Genomic DNA, 17,202 nt, shown 5'->3' with positions numbered 1-17,202 from the left:
ACACTCAGCCTTTCACCCAATCCACGCCGTGCGTACAACTTGGAGCATCTTTTTATGACGCGTGAGAAAACCTCCGAGCGAAGTCTAGTGGCAACAATAAGGAGACAGATCTTATGTCCTGCTCATTGGAACCTGCCAGGCATATGTTAAACACGAGTATGCAGTTTCGATTCTGTTGATTCTTCCGCAACCAGACCAAGAGTAGAATTGGTGGTAGTTTCTCACTTGTGCGACACGTGAACCAGCACGATTTAGAGAAGACGTAGCAGCAGCGAGGGCCATAGCCACTTTTTAAACAGCAAGAACCCCATTGATCTCGAACCTTTGGCACAGTATAAGTTTGTCTCATTCTGCGAAACATCCCAAGACTCCTCAAAGGAAATGAGCACACAGCAGTTAACGACAGGTCCTTGACCACAGGTTTTCGACACAACTTGTGTAGTTCTTGCAGCTGCGGCATCATTATTCATCCATCCATAATCCGAGGCTTATGCATTTAATAATCTGCTGAAAGGGCGTACTAGCCCAAACGGCAACGTCACGTGTATAGTCTTCCATATATCCACAGTTCTCCCTGTGTACCTTTCCGCTTAAGGCGCCTACGTTGGGCCATCTCATGTTATGGGTGTTGTGCGAAAAACCTGCCTCAACCAAGTTAGCGTGCGGCCGCTGCCTTGTAGGTGGACGCGGGAGGGAGGCAGCGGCTGGAGCCCCCTATCACGGCGGGCGTAGCAATTAGCGATTTCCTAAAAGTTAATAACTGTAGCTTAAAATTAGCTTTAATTATCGAATAAACTCTAAAGAGACTCTAGAAAGTTAGTACTAGAGTGGGTGACGGGCGGCCTCTCGTTACACCGACCCTCTGCTGAGATAGGTATTTCGCATAACGTTATAAGCCAACAGAAGTCAACCAGAATAGCATGAACCGATCTAGAAGGCATGGTTCAGCTCCAACATTTTGCTTGCCGTACCATGAACTATTAGCAGGATCGGCCTAAGGTTGATCAAGTGGATTTGTTTATCTGAGACTGCGCTTACTCATGCCAAATGTCAACACCAACCCCGTGACCGTAGAGGCGGTCTACACATCGTCTCACAGCAAAGTCTACGCAACGTGTACAACAGTTGCTGCTAATGCTTACATATCTTCCAGCGCAATGCAGAAACTACTGTAGTTCTCTATAAGTGCTGAGGCATAGCACAAGTCTCCTTGCGAAAGCCTAAACAATATGTTGATACAATCAGTACTGAAGTTGGTCGGCGATAGGCCCCTTGTAGAAGTGCGGGATCTCTTGCAGGGTAGGGGAATCTTGCGGTACAGGGAATGGCATGCAGTAAGCTTTATCTTCGGAGCATAATGTCTAGAAGGGGGTAGATAAGACGCTGAAGAGATCGGCGTCATCGAGTAGCGTTACGTGGTGGGACATCCAGAAATCGAGAGATGGCAGTTACGCTGAAAACCACTCCGGCTTAGCTGCAAATGTGCGATGGCACCGACACGCAGTTTCCTAGCGGTGCGACGGAAGCAGTGTTATGGTTCGATCTTACTGACAATAGCGAGAAGAGCGAGCAGCGCTGTGCAGATCTTTTTTAGGGGTTTGTACTTGCTGAAAGCAATCTGATTTTCTGAAGCATCTTCAAAGACCAATGTCTCCTCCCGAAACTGCACATCTCTTTCTCGTACATCCCATGAAGCCTGTGAAAGAAGTCTTGGTCGTTGGTTATCAGTGCTGGGTGTATTTCCAGAGCTTTTGTAAATGCTCTATCAGGCATATATTTGAGGCGACTGGTTACTGTAATCTGCCGTAGAATGCACCCTCGATGGCCAGGCCTATAGCAAATTGGATTGAGAGAGCATGTGGGTTTGTCCATGTGGCTAAGAATCGTAGTGCTAGATGGCAACCCAGGAACCAGGATAGTGGTATCGTTTCCCATGCTTATTGTGGGGTTTAAAAAACGGCAAAAGTTTATCGTCGTTATCAAGTATCAGTTCAGCACGCAGTGCTTAGGTGAAGCCGATATCGCACACTGTACCTCACTGATGACTCTATTTCCGTCGGAAAAGGATACGATTAGGCACTTTATTGACTCAGAGCGAGTGTAGGGCGCAATCGCAAGAAGGGTATTGTATGAGTGCTGACACACTGTTGAGCTGTGATTTCCGCGTCAGTTCCGTGTCGCGCCTTCCTAACAAAGCTAGTGGCACATTCCCGCGGATTTGAACAACACGCCCTGTGTAAACTCGATTCAACGTTCGACAACTTCACCCAATGCCGCCACGACGCTTATATTCACTCGCTCGCCTGTCCAGTACGTGGTGCCGTCCACCTGCTGTGCGATTGACCTCACACCTCTCCAGCCACATCCCGCCGAACAGCTGAACGGAGCGCCCGTGCCTGCACCTTCCACCCCGCCACCCCCACCGCCACCCCCACACACGTTGGCTGCACACGTCGCCAGCACGCCGCAGCATGTCCGAGTTTGCCCAGTACACTGCCAAGAGCAGCAAGATGCCCGCCACCAACGGCGAAAAGCCCATTGGCACCGCCTGGGGCAATGAACGCAACCCAGCTGCTTTCGACTTTCGGTCTGATGTGCACACAACGCCGACACTGTCCATGCTGAGGGCGATCCAGGAATGCACGCTGCTTGACGATGTGTCCATGGAGGACCCCACCACGCTCGGCCTGGAGAGGTTCATCGCCGAGCTGACGGGCAAGGAGGATGCTTTACTCGTGCTCTCCGGCAGCATGGGTAACCAAGTTGCCCTGCGCGCCCACCTGACTGCCCCGCCCCAGGCCATTGTGTGCGACCGCCGCTCCCACATCATCCAGTATGAGGCCGGCGGTGTCGCCTCTCTCTCGCAGGCCCTCACCCAGCCCATCGACGCCAAGAACGGCACATACATCACGCTCGAGGAGGTGCAAAAGTACGCTGTTATCTCTGACGATGTCCACGCCTGCCCCACGCGCGTCATCTCGCTGGAGAACACACTCAACGGCGCCATCATGCCACTGTCCGAAGTCCGCCGCATCGCCGCCTGGGGCCGCGAGAATGGCATTATCATGCACATGGACGGTGCGCGTCTATGGGAGGCTGTTGCTGCTGGTGCAGGAACCCTCAAGGAGTACTGCGTAGAGATGGACAGTCTGAGTCTGTGTTTCAGCAAGGGACTCGGTGCGCCCATTGGCAGCATCATTGTTGGTACAACGGCCTTCATCAAGCGCAGTCGCTGGGTTCGCAAGTCCATCGGCGGTGGTCTGAGACAGGCTGGTGTGATAGCAGCACCGGCGCGTGTCGCAGTCGAGGAGACGTTCCTCGGCGGCCGCCTCACCGAGTCGCACGAAAAGGCGAAGCGCATACAGAAGATCTGGACCGACCTCGGCGGCAAGCTAGATTACCCCGTCGACAGCAACATGGTGTGGCTCAACCTCGAAGCGCACAACATCGACATCAACCACTTCATCGAGACAGGGGAGAAGTACGGTGTGCGCACACGCGGAGGGCGTTTCGTCGTGCACTACCAGATCAGCGAGGAGTGCATCGAAGCCGTGACGAACCTGTTCACCGAGGTCCTAACTGGCAAGGTAGGGGACGGCAAGAAGGCCGAGGCACCGCACGACCCTGAGGAGTTGAAGATGAAGGGTAAGGGCGTGGAGTAGCTTATAAGCATTACGTATGAATAAATATCCAACTGTGCTTTGAAGATATCAACCCTGTAACCACTGTGAATCGCTCGATGAATTTCCACTACGGGCCACGCTCTTTCTCAGCTTGTCCTTGCCAAGTACTGAATCCAATTCCAAGGTCCGCTTCGACCAAAATTCTCTCCAGGCAACAAACAAGGTCAGCATGTTGCGGCGCATAGCCCACAAACTATGCGTTAGTGTGCGTATTGGGATCTAATCTCTTCTAATCTAGTTTACATATCAACATCCAGCATCCATCTACGCCAGCTTATCATCATCGCCATGGAAAAACCTGAGCACAGCTTTGGCAACCACAAGCCCATCATGCATCCAATCGGCCCTCTCAGCCGCCTCCTCAGCATCGTTCTTCTCCACACTGCCCGCCTCAACCCGCATATCCAGCTGCCGCCGCACATGCCGCTCGCTGAACTCCATGTGGCCCTGGCTCGTAAACAGCCGCTTCTGGATGTACACGCCCTGCACGTCCGTGTGGTCCGTGGTGCCCCAGACGTGGACTTTTGTGTCTGGAGTGAGCAAGGAGGAGGTCGAGGGCGAGGGCGCGTTGAGCACGTGGTCGAGGTGCATTTGGTGCAGGTGGATGTGGGAGTCTTGCGTGTGGAAAAGTTGCTGCCCTAACGAGGACAGCGCGATCGGCGTGTGTGAGAGTTCCCATTCGCCGTCTGCGGAGGGCGCGACGCTGGACCCTAGGGTTCGGCAGAGGATCTGGTGCCCGAAGCAGATGCCGGTGAATTTGATGTCGGGGCGGTGCGTCCAGATGTCTGTGTTTGTGTTAGGAAAGGGGTGTAGTGAATAGGGTGGTGAGGGACGTACATTTGATAAAGGACATCAGCTTGAGGATCCACTCGTTGTCGCCGTGGGCATCCCACTCGCTCCCCGTAATGAGGATCGCATGCAGATCCTCCGGGATGTCCTCAGGCCCGGGCACCTCGCCGCCCTCTGGCTCGACAATGTACTGCATCATCGTCTCGATGCCCAGCTGCGGGTTGTGGTCGTCACCGGCCTTGATGAACAGGTTGTTGAACACCTCGCCGAACCCGCCAATCTCCTTTTGCGTGTCTGGATGCGTTTCGTCGGTCTCGAGCACTAGCATGCGCACCTTGTCCGAGTGGTGGCTGATCGTCTGGCATGCTGGGAGGGGGCCCATTGTGCGTGCTGGAGTGTGAAAGTGGCGAGTGTGAATAAGAGAAGAAGGGTTGGGTGTCTTAAGGGGTCTAGCAATGCGCGGTGTGGTGAATGTCGAAGGATTCGTACAAGTCGTGGAAGCTCGCGAGAAAAGGCGAGAAGTTTGTCGCAACCCCAGGGTTCGACCGATGACGCGCGCCGGCCTGCTCATAATCCCTTTGTGCAGTCAGCTGGCCAAGACTGAGGCGTCGTCGACGATTCGTCAATTGATGTGCCGCACAGCACCGTCGCAGCCTCCGCCTGTGGCCCAGAAGAGCCTCCTCCTGCAGGCCTCTCAGCCTCTGCGCTTGGCATGTTGGCATCTCCTGTCGATGACGCATCGTGTAGCTTTGTTCGTGAAGGCGAGCCAAGGACGAAAGACGTCGTTGAAGCTAACAGAGGGTCCATTACGTTATGGAGGCACGCTTGGAAAGCTCGTCGAGAGCTAGGTCCCGCTACAACCGTTCCGGTCCCGACGCCAGCGGGGCGGAGAGCATGACGATGGGGCGGGGAGGTCTTGGGGCAGATGCGCGAACCTGATGTTTGTGGTTGTGAGCCATGGCTGAGTTAGATGAGTAAGGCTGGGGGTTGTTTGGAGCTGGGGAATTGGGCGCTGAATGTCTCGAGCGAGCGATCGTTATGACATGGGGTGGTCTCGATCGTTATTGCCTCTCTGTCGAAGATGCACCATGCATGTGTTCGAGGGACCGACTGTATACACTCATGCTGTCAGTCACTGATGTGGTCCTCAGTCAGAGGTCTCGTGACGTGGGGGCAAAGTTCGTATTAATTCCGGGAGTTAGAGTTGGAATTAGATGGTCAAGAAGGGCTCTGGCTGCATGATATGACAGTTTTGTGTTGGGTTCGTCAGCCAGACAAGACAGCTTGGAAGCTTATCTGGACGTCAAGCTTGTCAAGCTGTTGAAGCTGCGAGATAACAAAGCTGCTCGGGGGGTTCGGCATTTGCTTTGCCGATCGGCCGGAGATAACACAGTATTTCCGGCCTTCTTCTTGGACAAGCCATCTCAACCGCTTGTCACGAAGCCGAGCCGCATCCTGTTTTGTTATTACAAGTCAACATTGTATAGCCTGCGCTTAGTCCGTCTGGATGGCCTGTCAAGCTCTGAGATGTCTTTGCAGAAGTGATGTGCTGTCGTTGCTGCAAAAACAGACCCCGGATATGTATTTTGGTGGCACAAGCGCGACAGCTACGACACGACACGCCTCTCCACTTGCCGACACTAGCTGTGTTCTGGTAGGCTGCAGGATACGTTAAAGCAGCACATGCCCCAGCACTTGCAGAGGCAGCCACTTCGCCTGTCGTCTCAACTCTCATTCTGGCCATAGGTCGCACGACCATCCTCTCATGGACCGCCGACACTATGAGCGCACCTAGAGCCATGCCAGTGTCTGAAAACAAGGAAGAGGCGAGAAGTGAAAGGGCCCTACCACCGGAGTTGGATGTTGAGAAGAATGCGCCGAGAGAGATTCTGCACCGACAGGTCTCAGGACCGCCCTATTCAGTGTTCAGCCCACGCATGAAAACATGGATCATTTTTCTCGTGTCCATCTCAGCTCTAATATCGCCATTTGGCGCGACCACGGTGCTTCCAGCTCTCAATGTCCTCACGGGTGTACTGGATATAACGCCGACAAAGGCAAACATATCGATTACTACATATATGGTTAGCATAACACATGCCGCAGTAATGCACAACACTAACCGTGACAGATCGCACAAGCAATTGCTCCAACCATCATCGGTGCCATGTCGGATACTAGCGGCAGACGATTTTCCTTCATCCTTTGCTATGTCATCTACATCGTTGCCAACATCGGACTTGCCCTTCAAACCAACTACGTAGCTCTGCTTATCTTGCGTATGGTTCAGGCTGTTGGGTGTAGCGCTGCCATTGCCCTTGCTTTCGCTATTGTATCCGACATATCGACTTCCGCCGAGCGAGGGAAGTACATGGGCTATGCCGGTGCAGGCATCTTGTGCGGTCCTGCATTTGGTCCAACAATCGGAGGTATTCTGGCTCAGTTCCTGGGATGGCGATCGATCTTCTGGTTCCTTGCGATATTCTCTGGCGTACTGCTTATTTCTTTTGCGTTTCTCTTCCCAGAGACTTGTAGAAACGTGGTCGGCAATGGATCTATCCCAGCACGAGGTATCAATCAGTCTGTCATCAGTTGCATACAACAGCGAAAACTTGCTAAGCAATCAGCTCCCGCGGAGGACGACCACGAAATCAATTCTGATGTTAAGCCAGCCAGGCGCAAGATATCGTTGAATCCACTCGCTACGCTCCGTATCCTGGGCGAGAAAGAATCCTGCATCATCCTGCTCTACAATGGCTTCTTCTTCACCGGCATGATGGTTACCACATCGGCCATTCCCGATTTGTTCAAACAAGCTTACAACCTCAATGAACTCGACGTCGGGCTTTGCTACATTGCTAATGGTATCGGGTCGCTGCTCTCATCCCTGACCATGGGTCATGTGGTGGATTGGAATTTTCGGCGTCATGCTGCAAGGCTAAATATGCCTATATCGAAGGGCAAACAACAAGACCTGAGCAACTTTCCAATCGAAAGGGTGAAGCTTGAGATTGTTATACCCGGTCACATCATTGGAATTGTCGGCTTGATAATGTTCGGCTGGACAGTCGATTTCCAAACACATCTTGCTGGTCCGGAGATCGCACTGTTTATCCTTGGTTTCGGTGTATCAACCGCGTTCAACATCACAAACGGGCTGCTTATTGATCTGCACCGCGATAAGCCTGCTGCAGCCACTGCTGCGATCAATTTCGTCCGGTGTCTGATGAGTGCTGGGGGCTCGGCAGCTATCATACCCATGTGCGCGGCGATGAACCCTGGGTGGGCTTTCACGTTCATTGCTCTGGTGTATGTCGTGTTAATTGCCGTGGTGGTGTGGATCATGCAAAATGGATTGAGATGGAGACAAGAGGCTGCAGAAAGCTTGAGGCTAAAAGCTGACGCGCATGGCGAGGAAGTAACAACGCGTCGAACTCTATAGAACAGACCGTGCATAGTGTAGCCGACGCACTCTGTTTCTCACCTCTTGCTACAAAAGGAAAAAGTAATGAAATAGACCTTTTAAGAATTACAAGGTTTCTTGTGCAGGCGGCCAACTGACATCCAGAGAGCAGTATGCGCGGCTAAGTCGGATATAGGGCAAGGCACATTTCGAATTAACAATCATAACGCCAAGACACATATTCTGTCCTACGATCAAGCACCATGCATGTTATAGTACAGCATAAAGCAGCCGGGCCATGACAGTCTCAACTCATTCCGTCCTACATACCTCACTCACCATGTCTGTCTACGTCATCACCGAAGTGTCGAAGGGGATCGGGGTGAGTTAGGTCTATGCTGTGTAACGCACCCCTCTTTCCTAACCCAGCCTAGTTCGAGCTCGTCAAGCAGATCTCAGACAATACCAACAACTTGGTCGTCGGTCTGGTCCGCGATAAGAATTCAACTAAGAAGATGGTGAAAGCAGGGCTGGGCGAGCGTTCCAATGTTCATATTCTCTATGGAGACCTCACGAGCTACGCCAGCCTGAAGCAAGCCGCTGTCGATACTGCGAAGATTGTTGGTGAGTGTGGCATCGATTACCTAGTTGCTAACGTAGCGTATCTCACTCTTTTCAATGCTTTCGATCCCCTTGGTGCATTGTAGGTCTGTTTCTTCCACCGAACCAGATTTTAGCTGTGTGGCTAACGCTACATGTTCAACAGGAGCGACAAGGTCGAAGAGCTGGAGGAAGTCTCATCCAAGGTATTCCAAACCAACTTGACCGGCAACATCCATCTCTTCAATCTCTTCCTTCCTCAAGTCCTCAAGGGCAAGGTCAAGAAGGTCATTGCCATCTCTAGCGGCCATACGGACCTTGACTTCATCAACGACTCCGAGACCGAGTTCTCTGCTTTTTATTCTGCCGGCAAAGCAGCCATGAACGTCATGGTGGCCAAGTATAGTGCCCAGTACAAGAAAGATGTGTGCTCTTCTTCAGTATGAGCCCGGGAGTCGTGGACGTGGGTCACTTTTCGAACCGTGTGTATATCTCGTCTTTGAAATCAAATCGTCAGGAAAAGAAGTTAATGCACATCTGCAGTAACCCCAGAACAGATCCAGGGTGCGACAAGGCTTATGGCCAAGTTTGCAGCTTATGCGCCGCATTTCAAGGGCCCGGTATCTGTGGAAGAAGCTATACAGACCATCAGGGCAGCCTGGGAGAAGGCTAGCATCGAAAATGGATATTCTGGAGCGTTTGTGTCGCAATTTGGTAATAAGCAGTGGTTGTAGCGTAACGGTCTGGCTGGTTGACCAGAAGTGCTTGTGCATGTTGGTATACACACATTCACGTACACCCCACCAGGATGTCAATCGTGGTGTTGTAAAGTTAAAATGCTTCCGGACGTAGATGTGGCAGAAAAGGGACTCTGTATGCCAGATACAGGAAACGTTACCTGATCCGATGGAAGCAAATCTTAAGGGCGCGATTGGACGATTGAAGTACACGCACGGGTAATACAAGAACCTGGACGTCTTTAGGCTTCATCTAAAATGCTCATGCTTTTACACTCAACATGACGTCACCTTCTCTGTCTCTTCTTTCCGAACACGCGCAGCATTGTCGCCCCGCTTTGTATGCACCACGCGCTCCAAGATCGTCTGCTTTTGCTAATTTACCCGGCGGATGCGAACATCTGGAGGGAGAGGTGGAAAATCCTTACCGGCACAAGTAGGTGTTACATGTAGAAGCAAGGTAAGGACCAGAAGTTTACAAGACAGCTTCGACTTAAAGAGTCTTCTTTTGTGCAGGAACAATCAACACAAAAAAAAACTGCCAAAAAAAACCCCCTCTATACGCAGTAGGTTTGCTAGGCTCATTGTACGTGAAAGCAATCCTAGGATCGATATTACAGAACCCGATATTGCCTTGGGTGAGGCGAAAACCCCCCAGGGAAGAAATGCTCGACTGACGATTGACAGATTTATCCAGATGCAAGCTGTATCTTTCACAGACCTGATGAGACGTTTTACTGTGCCTCAAGCACGTTCAGTATCTTTCCAGGTATACCCATCCACGCCAGAAAAGATTTAACGACCTGGAAGTCGATCGGTACGATAACTCGCAATTTGAATGTGAGATGTGTTGGTGGAGCGTAGCTTCGCAGCGACGCTGTTTGCGAGATGTCCATACTTCTCACAGCCTTGTTGAACGAGCTCCCTTGATAAGCATGTTTCTCAAACTGTCTATATGCCAGGCGGCTCATACTTGTTCGGAACTGAAGGCTGTTGGTTCGTGCTCTACAATGCTATTTGGCTTACGCAAACAGGTCATGCACTGTACCGGGAAAGCCAGCTTCTAGAGCTCACTCAATCCGTTGGTTCCACGAGCGGCATCTGGGCGCCAGGGCTTCGTGAGCACAATGGTACTTTTTGCTTTTTGACGAAAATAGTGTGGGAGAAGAAAGAGGCCAATGATTCGTCAAGGTGGGCCAATTTAAGGCAGTCGCGAAACCCTTGGACTTCCTCGAATCTAAATCCAGCTAGTCCCATCTTGACCAATGCAAACACAACAGAGTAACATGAGTATTTGAACGCTTTTTAGGAATCTGAGAATGCTGACTTGGTATCTAGTCCAGGCCGCAGGCTACGCTGGTCTCTTCCAAGATAGAACTGGGCAGTGGTGGGGCGTTGCCCTGGTGGTTCGCTCTGGGCCAGAATGGATTAACCATCCTTTAGGGCGTGAAACGATTCTATACAATATAGTACGGGAAGCCGGATTGTGGACTGCAATTCAACACCCTGTATGTGGTGATATGCAAGGATGGTCACTGCCTGGACACACAAAGGAACTGTCAGGTGGTGGGTTAGTCCACAGCCTCCATGCGTTTGGCTTGATACTCAGCTTATAGAGTCCGAGTCAACCAGTTGAAGTAACGCTCTATCACCTTAGAAGGAGATTTACTTGAACCTGGCTGGGAAAATGAAAATATTCTGTTTTGCCAGAAAAAACTCCTGTAGGATCGAGCATAGCAGACGGTCAGACTTAGTTGCTTGGCTTCGCAGCTTTGATTGGTCGGTTCGCACTTCTGTGCCTCTATCCTTATACAGAGGAGCTGGTGTCCGATCCCTCACCGAATTCGTCCAGCCTAGCATACGTGCGATGCATCACCAAGTACCAGCTCCTTCCTGTCCTCGAATAGATGCGCAATACCACATAGTCGTGTTCCTGCGCATGATCAGCGTGACAGTTCTCATTTGATGTTGCCGCAATGCGCACTTTGGCCTGATACCAATATCGTTTTCACGTCCTCTATTTTAACGCACTGAGGTCCAACTCCAGTGTTAAACACACAGTTAAGTGTTATTTTACAGCGCATATTTGTGTAAATAAGTGAATTTACACTGCGTCTGTGTAGACTTACATGATTTTCCGGTGTTATTTACATACCTACCTTACCTAGCTAATTAGAGTCTTGATAATAGTAGTGAGTAATTCACCTATCTCCCATCTCTCATCTCTCCCATCTCATTTCTCTTATCTCACCTCTCCCAATCAATCTTATTTCATCTCTTACATCTTGCATCTCTGCGTACAGATCGATCGATAGATAGATTGATAGATTGATAGATAGATAGATAGATAGATAGATAGATAGATAGATAGATAGATAGATAGATAGTAATAAAATACTAATAGATTTAAAAAGTTCTACTCTATGTAAAATCACACCAGTTGGTGAAAAATACACCTCCGATGCGGTGTAAACGGGGAGCGAAATGCGGTGATGTTTACACAATTGAGAAGCGATGTTTTTAACCCCATTTTGTGCCTCAGTGACCTCCTAACAGATGATGGCACAAACGTCTACATCGGGCAGCTCTGCATACTGCTTGTCCGACACAAGAGCCAGCAGTTCGAGGGTGAGAGTGAAAAGCGCACCCGAGCTAGACATAACACTGCGCTCTTGCGTATGTAGCTTTCTCCAACGCGCAGCATGGCGTTCCAGAAGTTTGACAACTGGCGCTTCAGCCAGGGGCTGATGTCGGCGAGCGAGGCGTCAAGCAGGTTGCAAGCGGCGCAGCCGCTCGAGGCGCTGGACGTTGGAACATGTCGACCCTTCTCCCAGCTTACGTGCAGGACTGTTGTGGCAAGCAGGTTTTCGAAACCCTGAATGTAGGCTTTGTTAATGAAGAAAGCGATCCGCCCGTTGAAGGTTCATGTGGCGGGATTGGGCGAGGGTTGTAGGCATTTCGGTACTTGGCGTTTGTGTGGGCTGTGGATCGAAATAACAGGTTGGGCTTATAAGCGGAAATGCCGGAGGGCGTTGTACAAGCAAAGCTGGATATGGACAGTCGGGCCGATTTGGAGCTTCAGGACTGGGTGATGGTTACCTTTCAATACGTCTATTTTTTTTTACCATCCACTCAATTTACTCGCACACCTACCAGGAATCATGTGATTCTTTTTCTACGTGCGCTTGTTTCGCTGGACAGCACCCTTGTCACCCCAGGTGCGGAGACTGTCCAGGCTTCGACCCCAAGTGGTGACACAATCGAACTTTACTATCACGGTGCTACAATTTCATCGTGGACTTCGCCTCAGCGGGACACTTCGAGGCGGGGTCCAATTTGTTTTCCCTAGTTCCAGCACCCGCTCCCCAGATCACAGCACTGGAGCCCCACTGTGCCATGGCTTTGCACGGAACAGTACGTGAGATTCGTTCGGAGTGAGGAGCAAGAAGAAGGCGCCAGCGTCGTTCTCAGCTTCTACCTCAACTTCTCGATGCTCACAGCGAGATGGTCGCTGAGGGTCGAATTGTTATACGTTCTCACCTTAGACAAATACTATGGTCTCCGGCAAAAGTAGAGTCCCATGGCCAGTGCAGACAGGGATTCGACAAGGGTTTCTGGAAGCCTCTACCGAAATTAAGAACATGTCCCACACCAATAAGCAGGCTACCTTTGTCTTAGTAAGATAGAAATCGTCCATGCACATCTGTAATTAACAGTTCCGTATACTAGCCTACGCACTGGCCATGGGACTCTACTTTTGCCGGAGACCATAGTAATGCTGACTGGTAAACGGACCGAATCACTGCTGCGCATTTATGTTATCCGGAGATGAAGACATGCAGCAGAAACGCCGAAACTTTAGTTTAAGAACCACAATCGGCGAAACATGATCTCTGGTGGTTGCTCAGCCTTCCACTCCAATATTGTATTTTGTGCGTCTGTGATTTTTTCTTCGCTATATACATCCGTGGTGCTTCTGACTCAAACCACATCATGGTCAGCCAACTCATCCTAGCGCTCACGGCTCTGCAAACGCTAGCATCGGCCACACCATCCAATCACAGGCAGAGGAGCAGCGGATTGGCCATCACAAGCCTCGCGCAGACTGGGAATGCGACCAATGGTACCGGCAATGTCGCAGCGGCGGGCACTCTCCCACCATTTGGCGACATTGGACTTGGTACGTTCTTCCCTCCCTATCTCTGGCGCACGACTGACATGAGACGACAGGTTGCGGCATAAACTGGCAGAGTGACGTGTCATATGGGGGTACGGTTCTCGCCGTCCTTAGCAGCGTATTCTTGCTAACATTCAAGCGAAGGCGGACTTCAAGCCGGCTCCAACGATTACGGCCTCGGGACTGGCGCGACGGTGACGCCAGAGGCTATCACAATCGGTGTTGGTATTGGTCTCAATGCTGCGAATGCGAGCGCGAACATCCAGTTCGTAGGTGCGAAGAACGGGAGCTTTGAACTTGTATTCGAGAGCTCAGCACCACTAGTCTGTTTACAAGACAAGAAGAACGGAACATACTCTATATCTTGTACAACAGTATAAAGCTGTTTAAAAAGAGAGGTAAAGCCTGTAACCATTGTTTAATAGTTAAATGCGCTTAGTAACGATATGTAATGAGGACATAATAGAGCTTTCCTTAGACTAATAGAAACTAGGCCCTAGCATAGGTTTTGATACGGTGGTGTTACAGAACGCTGGTGGCTTATCTACCATGTCTGTGCGCGTAATGCGCGGATTCGCGTGATGCGCACTGTCAGGACACGGCTCTGCCCACCGTGCCAAGCATCCAAAAGGTAACAATGCTCACTCAGATAGTGAGCCTGTGGCCAGAACAGTATTTATTATTGCCATTACAGGTACGCTGGCAAAAGGGTAGGGGGTACCCTAGGGTTAGGTAGGGGTTAGGTACGGTCTGCACGGATGTTAGGTAGGGGTAGGGTAGGGGTAGGGTCCACATAGGGTAGGGGTAGGGTACAGTCTGCACAGACTAGTGGTAGAGGTAGGGTAGGGTAGGGTTTAGGGTAGGGTCTGTAGGGAAGAGGTAGGCCTAAGTAGGGCCTGTAGGTGTCAGCATGTAACTCTTTAACTAAAGCAGTTATTATAAAACTTTATACTGCAAAAATATAGAGTAAAAGAAGCACTTTTAAATAGTCTATATACTGTAAGATCCTAAGTAAAACTAGTAGAGTTATAGTAGTTATTGTGTAAATCCTAGGTTATTATAATGTAGGCCTATGTAACAACTACTCTAGCTCTACTAATTCTACTTGTAATTCTACAGTATATAGACTATTTAAAAGTACTCCCTTTTCTCTATATTTCTGCAGTACAAATTTTTTATAATAACTACTTTATTTAAAGAGTTACACGCTAACACCTATAGGCCCTACTTAGGCCTACCTGTTCCCGACCTCTACCCCTACCTATAACTCTTACAGTAAAGCAGCTATTAAAAATCTTGTACTAGAAAGATATAGAGCAACGAAAGCACTTTTAAACAGTCTATGTTTTGTAAGATTCTAAGAGAAACTAGTAGAGCTAGAGTAGTTGTTACATAGGCCTATATTATAATAACCTAGGATTTATATAATAACTACTATAACTCTACTAGTTCTACTTAAAATCTTACAGTATATAGACTGTTTAAAAGCACTTCTTTTGCTCTACATTTCTAAAGTACAAAGTTTTGCAATGACTGCTTTAGTTAAAGAGTTAGACGCTAACACCTACCCTACCTAACCGGGTATACTACGTACCTTAATACACCTACTATCTTCTTTAACCCTATCCTCCCTTATAATTGCCTTGTATACTCTCTACATAAATATCTTCTTATAGGCGTTTATAAAGTATAGTAGGAACTTAGTTTTAGTAATATAAGTAATGTAGTTATATATAAGATTCTTAGCTTAGTACCTATATACTTTCTTTAAAGGGGTAAAACAGCATATATCTAGTAGCTATAAGAGGTGTAATAAGTGTAGAGGTATATATAGTGTAATAATTACGCTAGTAAAAGAGTAGGGGGTACCTTAGAGTAGGGTGAGGGTTAAGTATAGTCTGCATAGACCTTAGGTAGAGGTAGGGTAGAGGTACCTCTAGTGTAGGGTAGGTGTAGCGTACACTCTAAATAGACGTTAGGTAGAGGTAGAGGTTAGGTACCTCTAGCGTAGGGTAGGGGTTAGGTATAGTCTGCACGGACCTTAGGTAGAGGTAGGGTAGGGGTACCTCTAGCGTAGGGTAGAGGTAGGGTACAGTCTGCACAGACGTTAGGTAGGGGTAGAGGTTAGGTACCTCTAGTGTATAGTAGGGGTTAGGTATAGTCTGTACAGACTAGGGGTTATATAGAGGTTAGGTAGAGTAGAGGCAGGCCTAGGTAGGGTACAGTAGGTGTTAGCGTCTAACTCTTTAATTAAAGCAGCCATTGCAAAACTTTGTACTGCAGAAATGTAGACAACTGCTTAAGTGTAAAAGTTATAGGTAGGGGTAGAGGTAAGGAAGAGGTAGGCCTAAGTAGGGCCTATAGGTGTTGGCGTTTAACTCTTTAATTTAAGTAGCTATAACAAAACTATGTATAACAAAAATGTAAAGGAAAGGAAGCGCATTTAAATAGTACATATACCGTAAGATTCTAGGTAGAACTAATAAACTTAAAGTAATTGTTACGTTGGCCTAATCTGTAATAACCTAGGATTTACACAACAATTGCTCTAACTCTACTAATTTAGGTTTAGTTCTCACGATATATAGACTATTCAAAAGCGCTTTTTATACTTAATATCTCTTTCTGCAGTATAAAGTCTTGCAATAACTGCTTTAGTTAAAGAGTTAGACGCCGACACCTACACTACCTAACCTAGGCTCTACCCCTACCCTATGTAGACCCTACCTAATCCCTACCCCTACCCTATATAGACTCTACCCTACCTCTACCTCTACTCTATGTAGATGTTAGATAGTATAATAAATGTGTAATAAGGTAACTTAATAATATTAATAATTGTTGTATATTGCTGTTCCCCTATATTTAGTAAGATTTAGGTTCTTTACTAGTATGCTAAGCCTATTAGTCCCTGCTTAATTGTACAGATCTAACCTTGCTAGAGCTTGTTCTATCTAACTTACCCCTTTAGCTTAGTAACTTATTAAGCTAGTAGTTATGCAAATATAAGGTCTTTAAGTTACTCTTAAATTTCCTTAAGAGGTATAGTATTTGTTACCTATACTAGCTCTATAATAGCTAGGCTAAGTTATTAAAGGAAAACCTCCTATTTGTTTGCTAGTAGGACCTTTGTTATACTATCTGCAATTATATTTACTAACTACATAAATTATATCTTAATTGTACCCTTAGATACTTCTTATCTTATCTAATAGTTATAGATATCTATATGTAAAAGTTTAGTTTAGAAATAGAAAACGTCCTCTGTTACTAAGCGTATAGTTTACTTATTATTACACTTAATAGTAATAGTACGCGTGTCTATTTTTATTTAGAGTTTATAGAGCAGTCTTAATATAAAAAGTACTTCTTTAGCTACTTATAAGAGAGCTAGTAGCTCTGCTTTAGTAGTTAATGTAGTAACTGTGTCTTACTTGTTAGCTCTCTATATAATAAGTCTACTAAATAGTCTTATAGCGTATCCTTACAAGCTTTTACAATCTAGGGTGTTATCTGTAAACAAAGCGTTACTTATAATTTGCAGTCCTTTAGCTCCTTCTAGTTACAGGGCTTATTAATTAGTATCTTAGAGGTATAGTAGTACTTAATCTGCAGTATTATAGTGCTTAGGTCCTAGATTTACTAGGAAGTAAGCTGGTTGTAAGGTAGCAAAAGCAATATCTAGCCTTATAGTAACTGCAGCAAAAAGCAACAACCTAATCTTACGTTAATATTTATTAATTTCTGCTAGCGCTACTAGACTCTTTCTTAGGTAAAGTTCTATTACTACTATAGGAGTATTGTGTTATATAT

General features: G+C 48.1%; 5 protein-coding genes across 5 annotated transcripts, besides 20 other annotated features; 4 read left to right on the top strand and 1 right to left on the bottom strand.

Annotated features, from left to right (window-relative positions):
- Window positions 1–2,471: 2,471 nt before the first annotated feature.
- Window positions 2,472–3,662, top strand: EKO05_0001832 (Low-specificity L-threonine aldolase; the record flags this gene model as incomplete). Its single annotated transcript, XM_038942346.2, has 1 exon — window positions 2,472–3,662. The coding sequence occupies one exon, from the start codon at window positions 2,472–2,474 to the stop codon at window positions 3,660–3,662; it is 1,191 nt and encodes a 396-aa protein (XP_038795306.2).
- Window positions 3,663–3,947: 285 nt separating this feature from the next.
- On the bottom strand, window positions 3,948–5,043 carry EKO05_0001831 (uncharacterized protein; the record flags this gene model as incomplete). The annotated part of the gene is made up of 2 exons (XM_038942272.2): window positions 3,948–4,468; window positions 4,521–5,043. 2 exons carry the CDS (start codon window positions 5,041–5,043, stop codon window positions 3,948–3,950), a joined length of 1,044 nt encoding a protein of 347 aa, XP_038795305.2.
- A 1,210-nt stretch (window positions 5,044–6,253) lies between these two features.
- On the top strand, window positions 6,254–7,914 carry EKO05_0001830 (uncharacterized protein; the record flags this gene model as incomplete). The annotated part of the gene is made up of 2 exons (XM_038942200.1): window positions 6,254–6,556; window positions 6,604–7,914. 2 exons carry the CDS (start codon window positions 6,254–6,256, stop codon window positions 7,912–7,914), a joined length of 1,614 nt encoding a protein of 537 aa, XP_038795304.1.
- A 301-nt stretch (window positions 7,915–8,215) lies between these two features.
- On the top strand, window positions 8,216–8,921 carry EKO05_0001829 (uncharacterized protein; the record flags this gene model as incomplete). The annotated part of the gene is made up of 3 exons (XM_038942259.1): window positions 8,216–8,257; window positions 8,310–8,578; window positions 8,642–8,921. 3 exons carry the CDS (start codon window positions 8,216–8,218, stop codon window positions 8,919–8,921), a joined length of 591 nt encoding a protein of 196 aa, XP_038795303.1.
- Window positions 8,922–11,419: 2,498 nt separating this feature from the next.
- Window positions 11,420–11,506: a tandem repeat.
- Window positions 11,507–11,522: 16 nt separating this feature from the next.
- Window positions 11,523–11,599: a tandem repeat.
- A 1,165-nt stretch (window positions 11,600–12,764) lies between these two features.
- Window positions 12,765–12,987: a dispersed repeat.
- Window positions 12,988–13,205: 218 nt separating this feature from the next.
- EKO05_0001828 (uncharacterized protein) lies at window positions 13,206–13,769 on the top strand (the record flags this gene model as incomplete). Its single annotated transcript, XM_038942393.1, has 3 exons — window positions 13,206–13,392; window positions 13,443–13,481; window positions 13,534–13,769. 3 exons carry the CDS (start codon window positions 13,206–13,208, stop codon window positions 13,767–13,769), a joined length of 462 nt encoding a protein of 153 aa, XP_038795302.1.
- Window positions 13,770–13,934: 165 nt separating this feature from the next.
- Window positions 13,935–13,983: a mobile genetic element.
- Window positions 13,983–14,080: a dispersed repeat.
- A 184-nt stretch (window positions 14,081–14,264) lies between these two features.
- Window positions 14,265–14,965: a dispersed repeat.
- Window positions 14,624–14,660: a tandem repeat.
- Window positions 14,966–14,971: 6 nt separating the features above from the next.
- Window positions 14,972–15,065: a mobile genetic element.
- Window positions 15,049–15,232: a mobile genetic element.
- A 69-nt stretch (window positions 15,233–15,301) lies between these two features.
- Window positions 15,302–15,349: a tandem repeat.
- Window positions 15,350–15,388: a tandem repeat.
- An 11-nt stretch (window positions 15,389–15,399) lies between these two features.
- Window positions 15,400–15,478: a dispersed repeat.
- A 55-nt stretch (window positions 15,479–15,533) lies between these two features.
- Window positions 15,534–15,681: a dispersed repeat.
- Window position 15,682: 1 nt separating this feature from the next.
- Window positions 15,683–16,078: a dispersed repeat.
- Window positions 15,700–15,734: a tandem repeat.
- Window positions 15,765–16,167: a dispersed repeat.
- Window positions 16,164–16,167: a direct repeat.
- Window positions 16,168–16,356: a long terminal repeat.
- Window positions 16,168–17,202: part of a mobile genetic element that runs on past the window's edge.
- Window positions 16,338–17,202: part of a mobile genetic element that runs on past the window's edge.

This window comes from Ascochyta rabiei, chromosome 3 (assembly GCF_004011695.2).
Source record: "Ascochyta rabiei chromosome 3, complete sequence".
Taxonomy (NCBI): domain Eukaryota; kingdom Fungi; phylum Ascomycota; class Dothideomycetes; order Pleosporales; family Didymellaceae; genus Ascochyta; species Ascochyta rabiei.
Note: the sequence above shows the minus strand (reverse complement) of the source record. Positions and strands in the feature narration are given on the sequence as shown.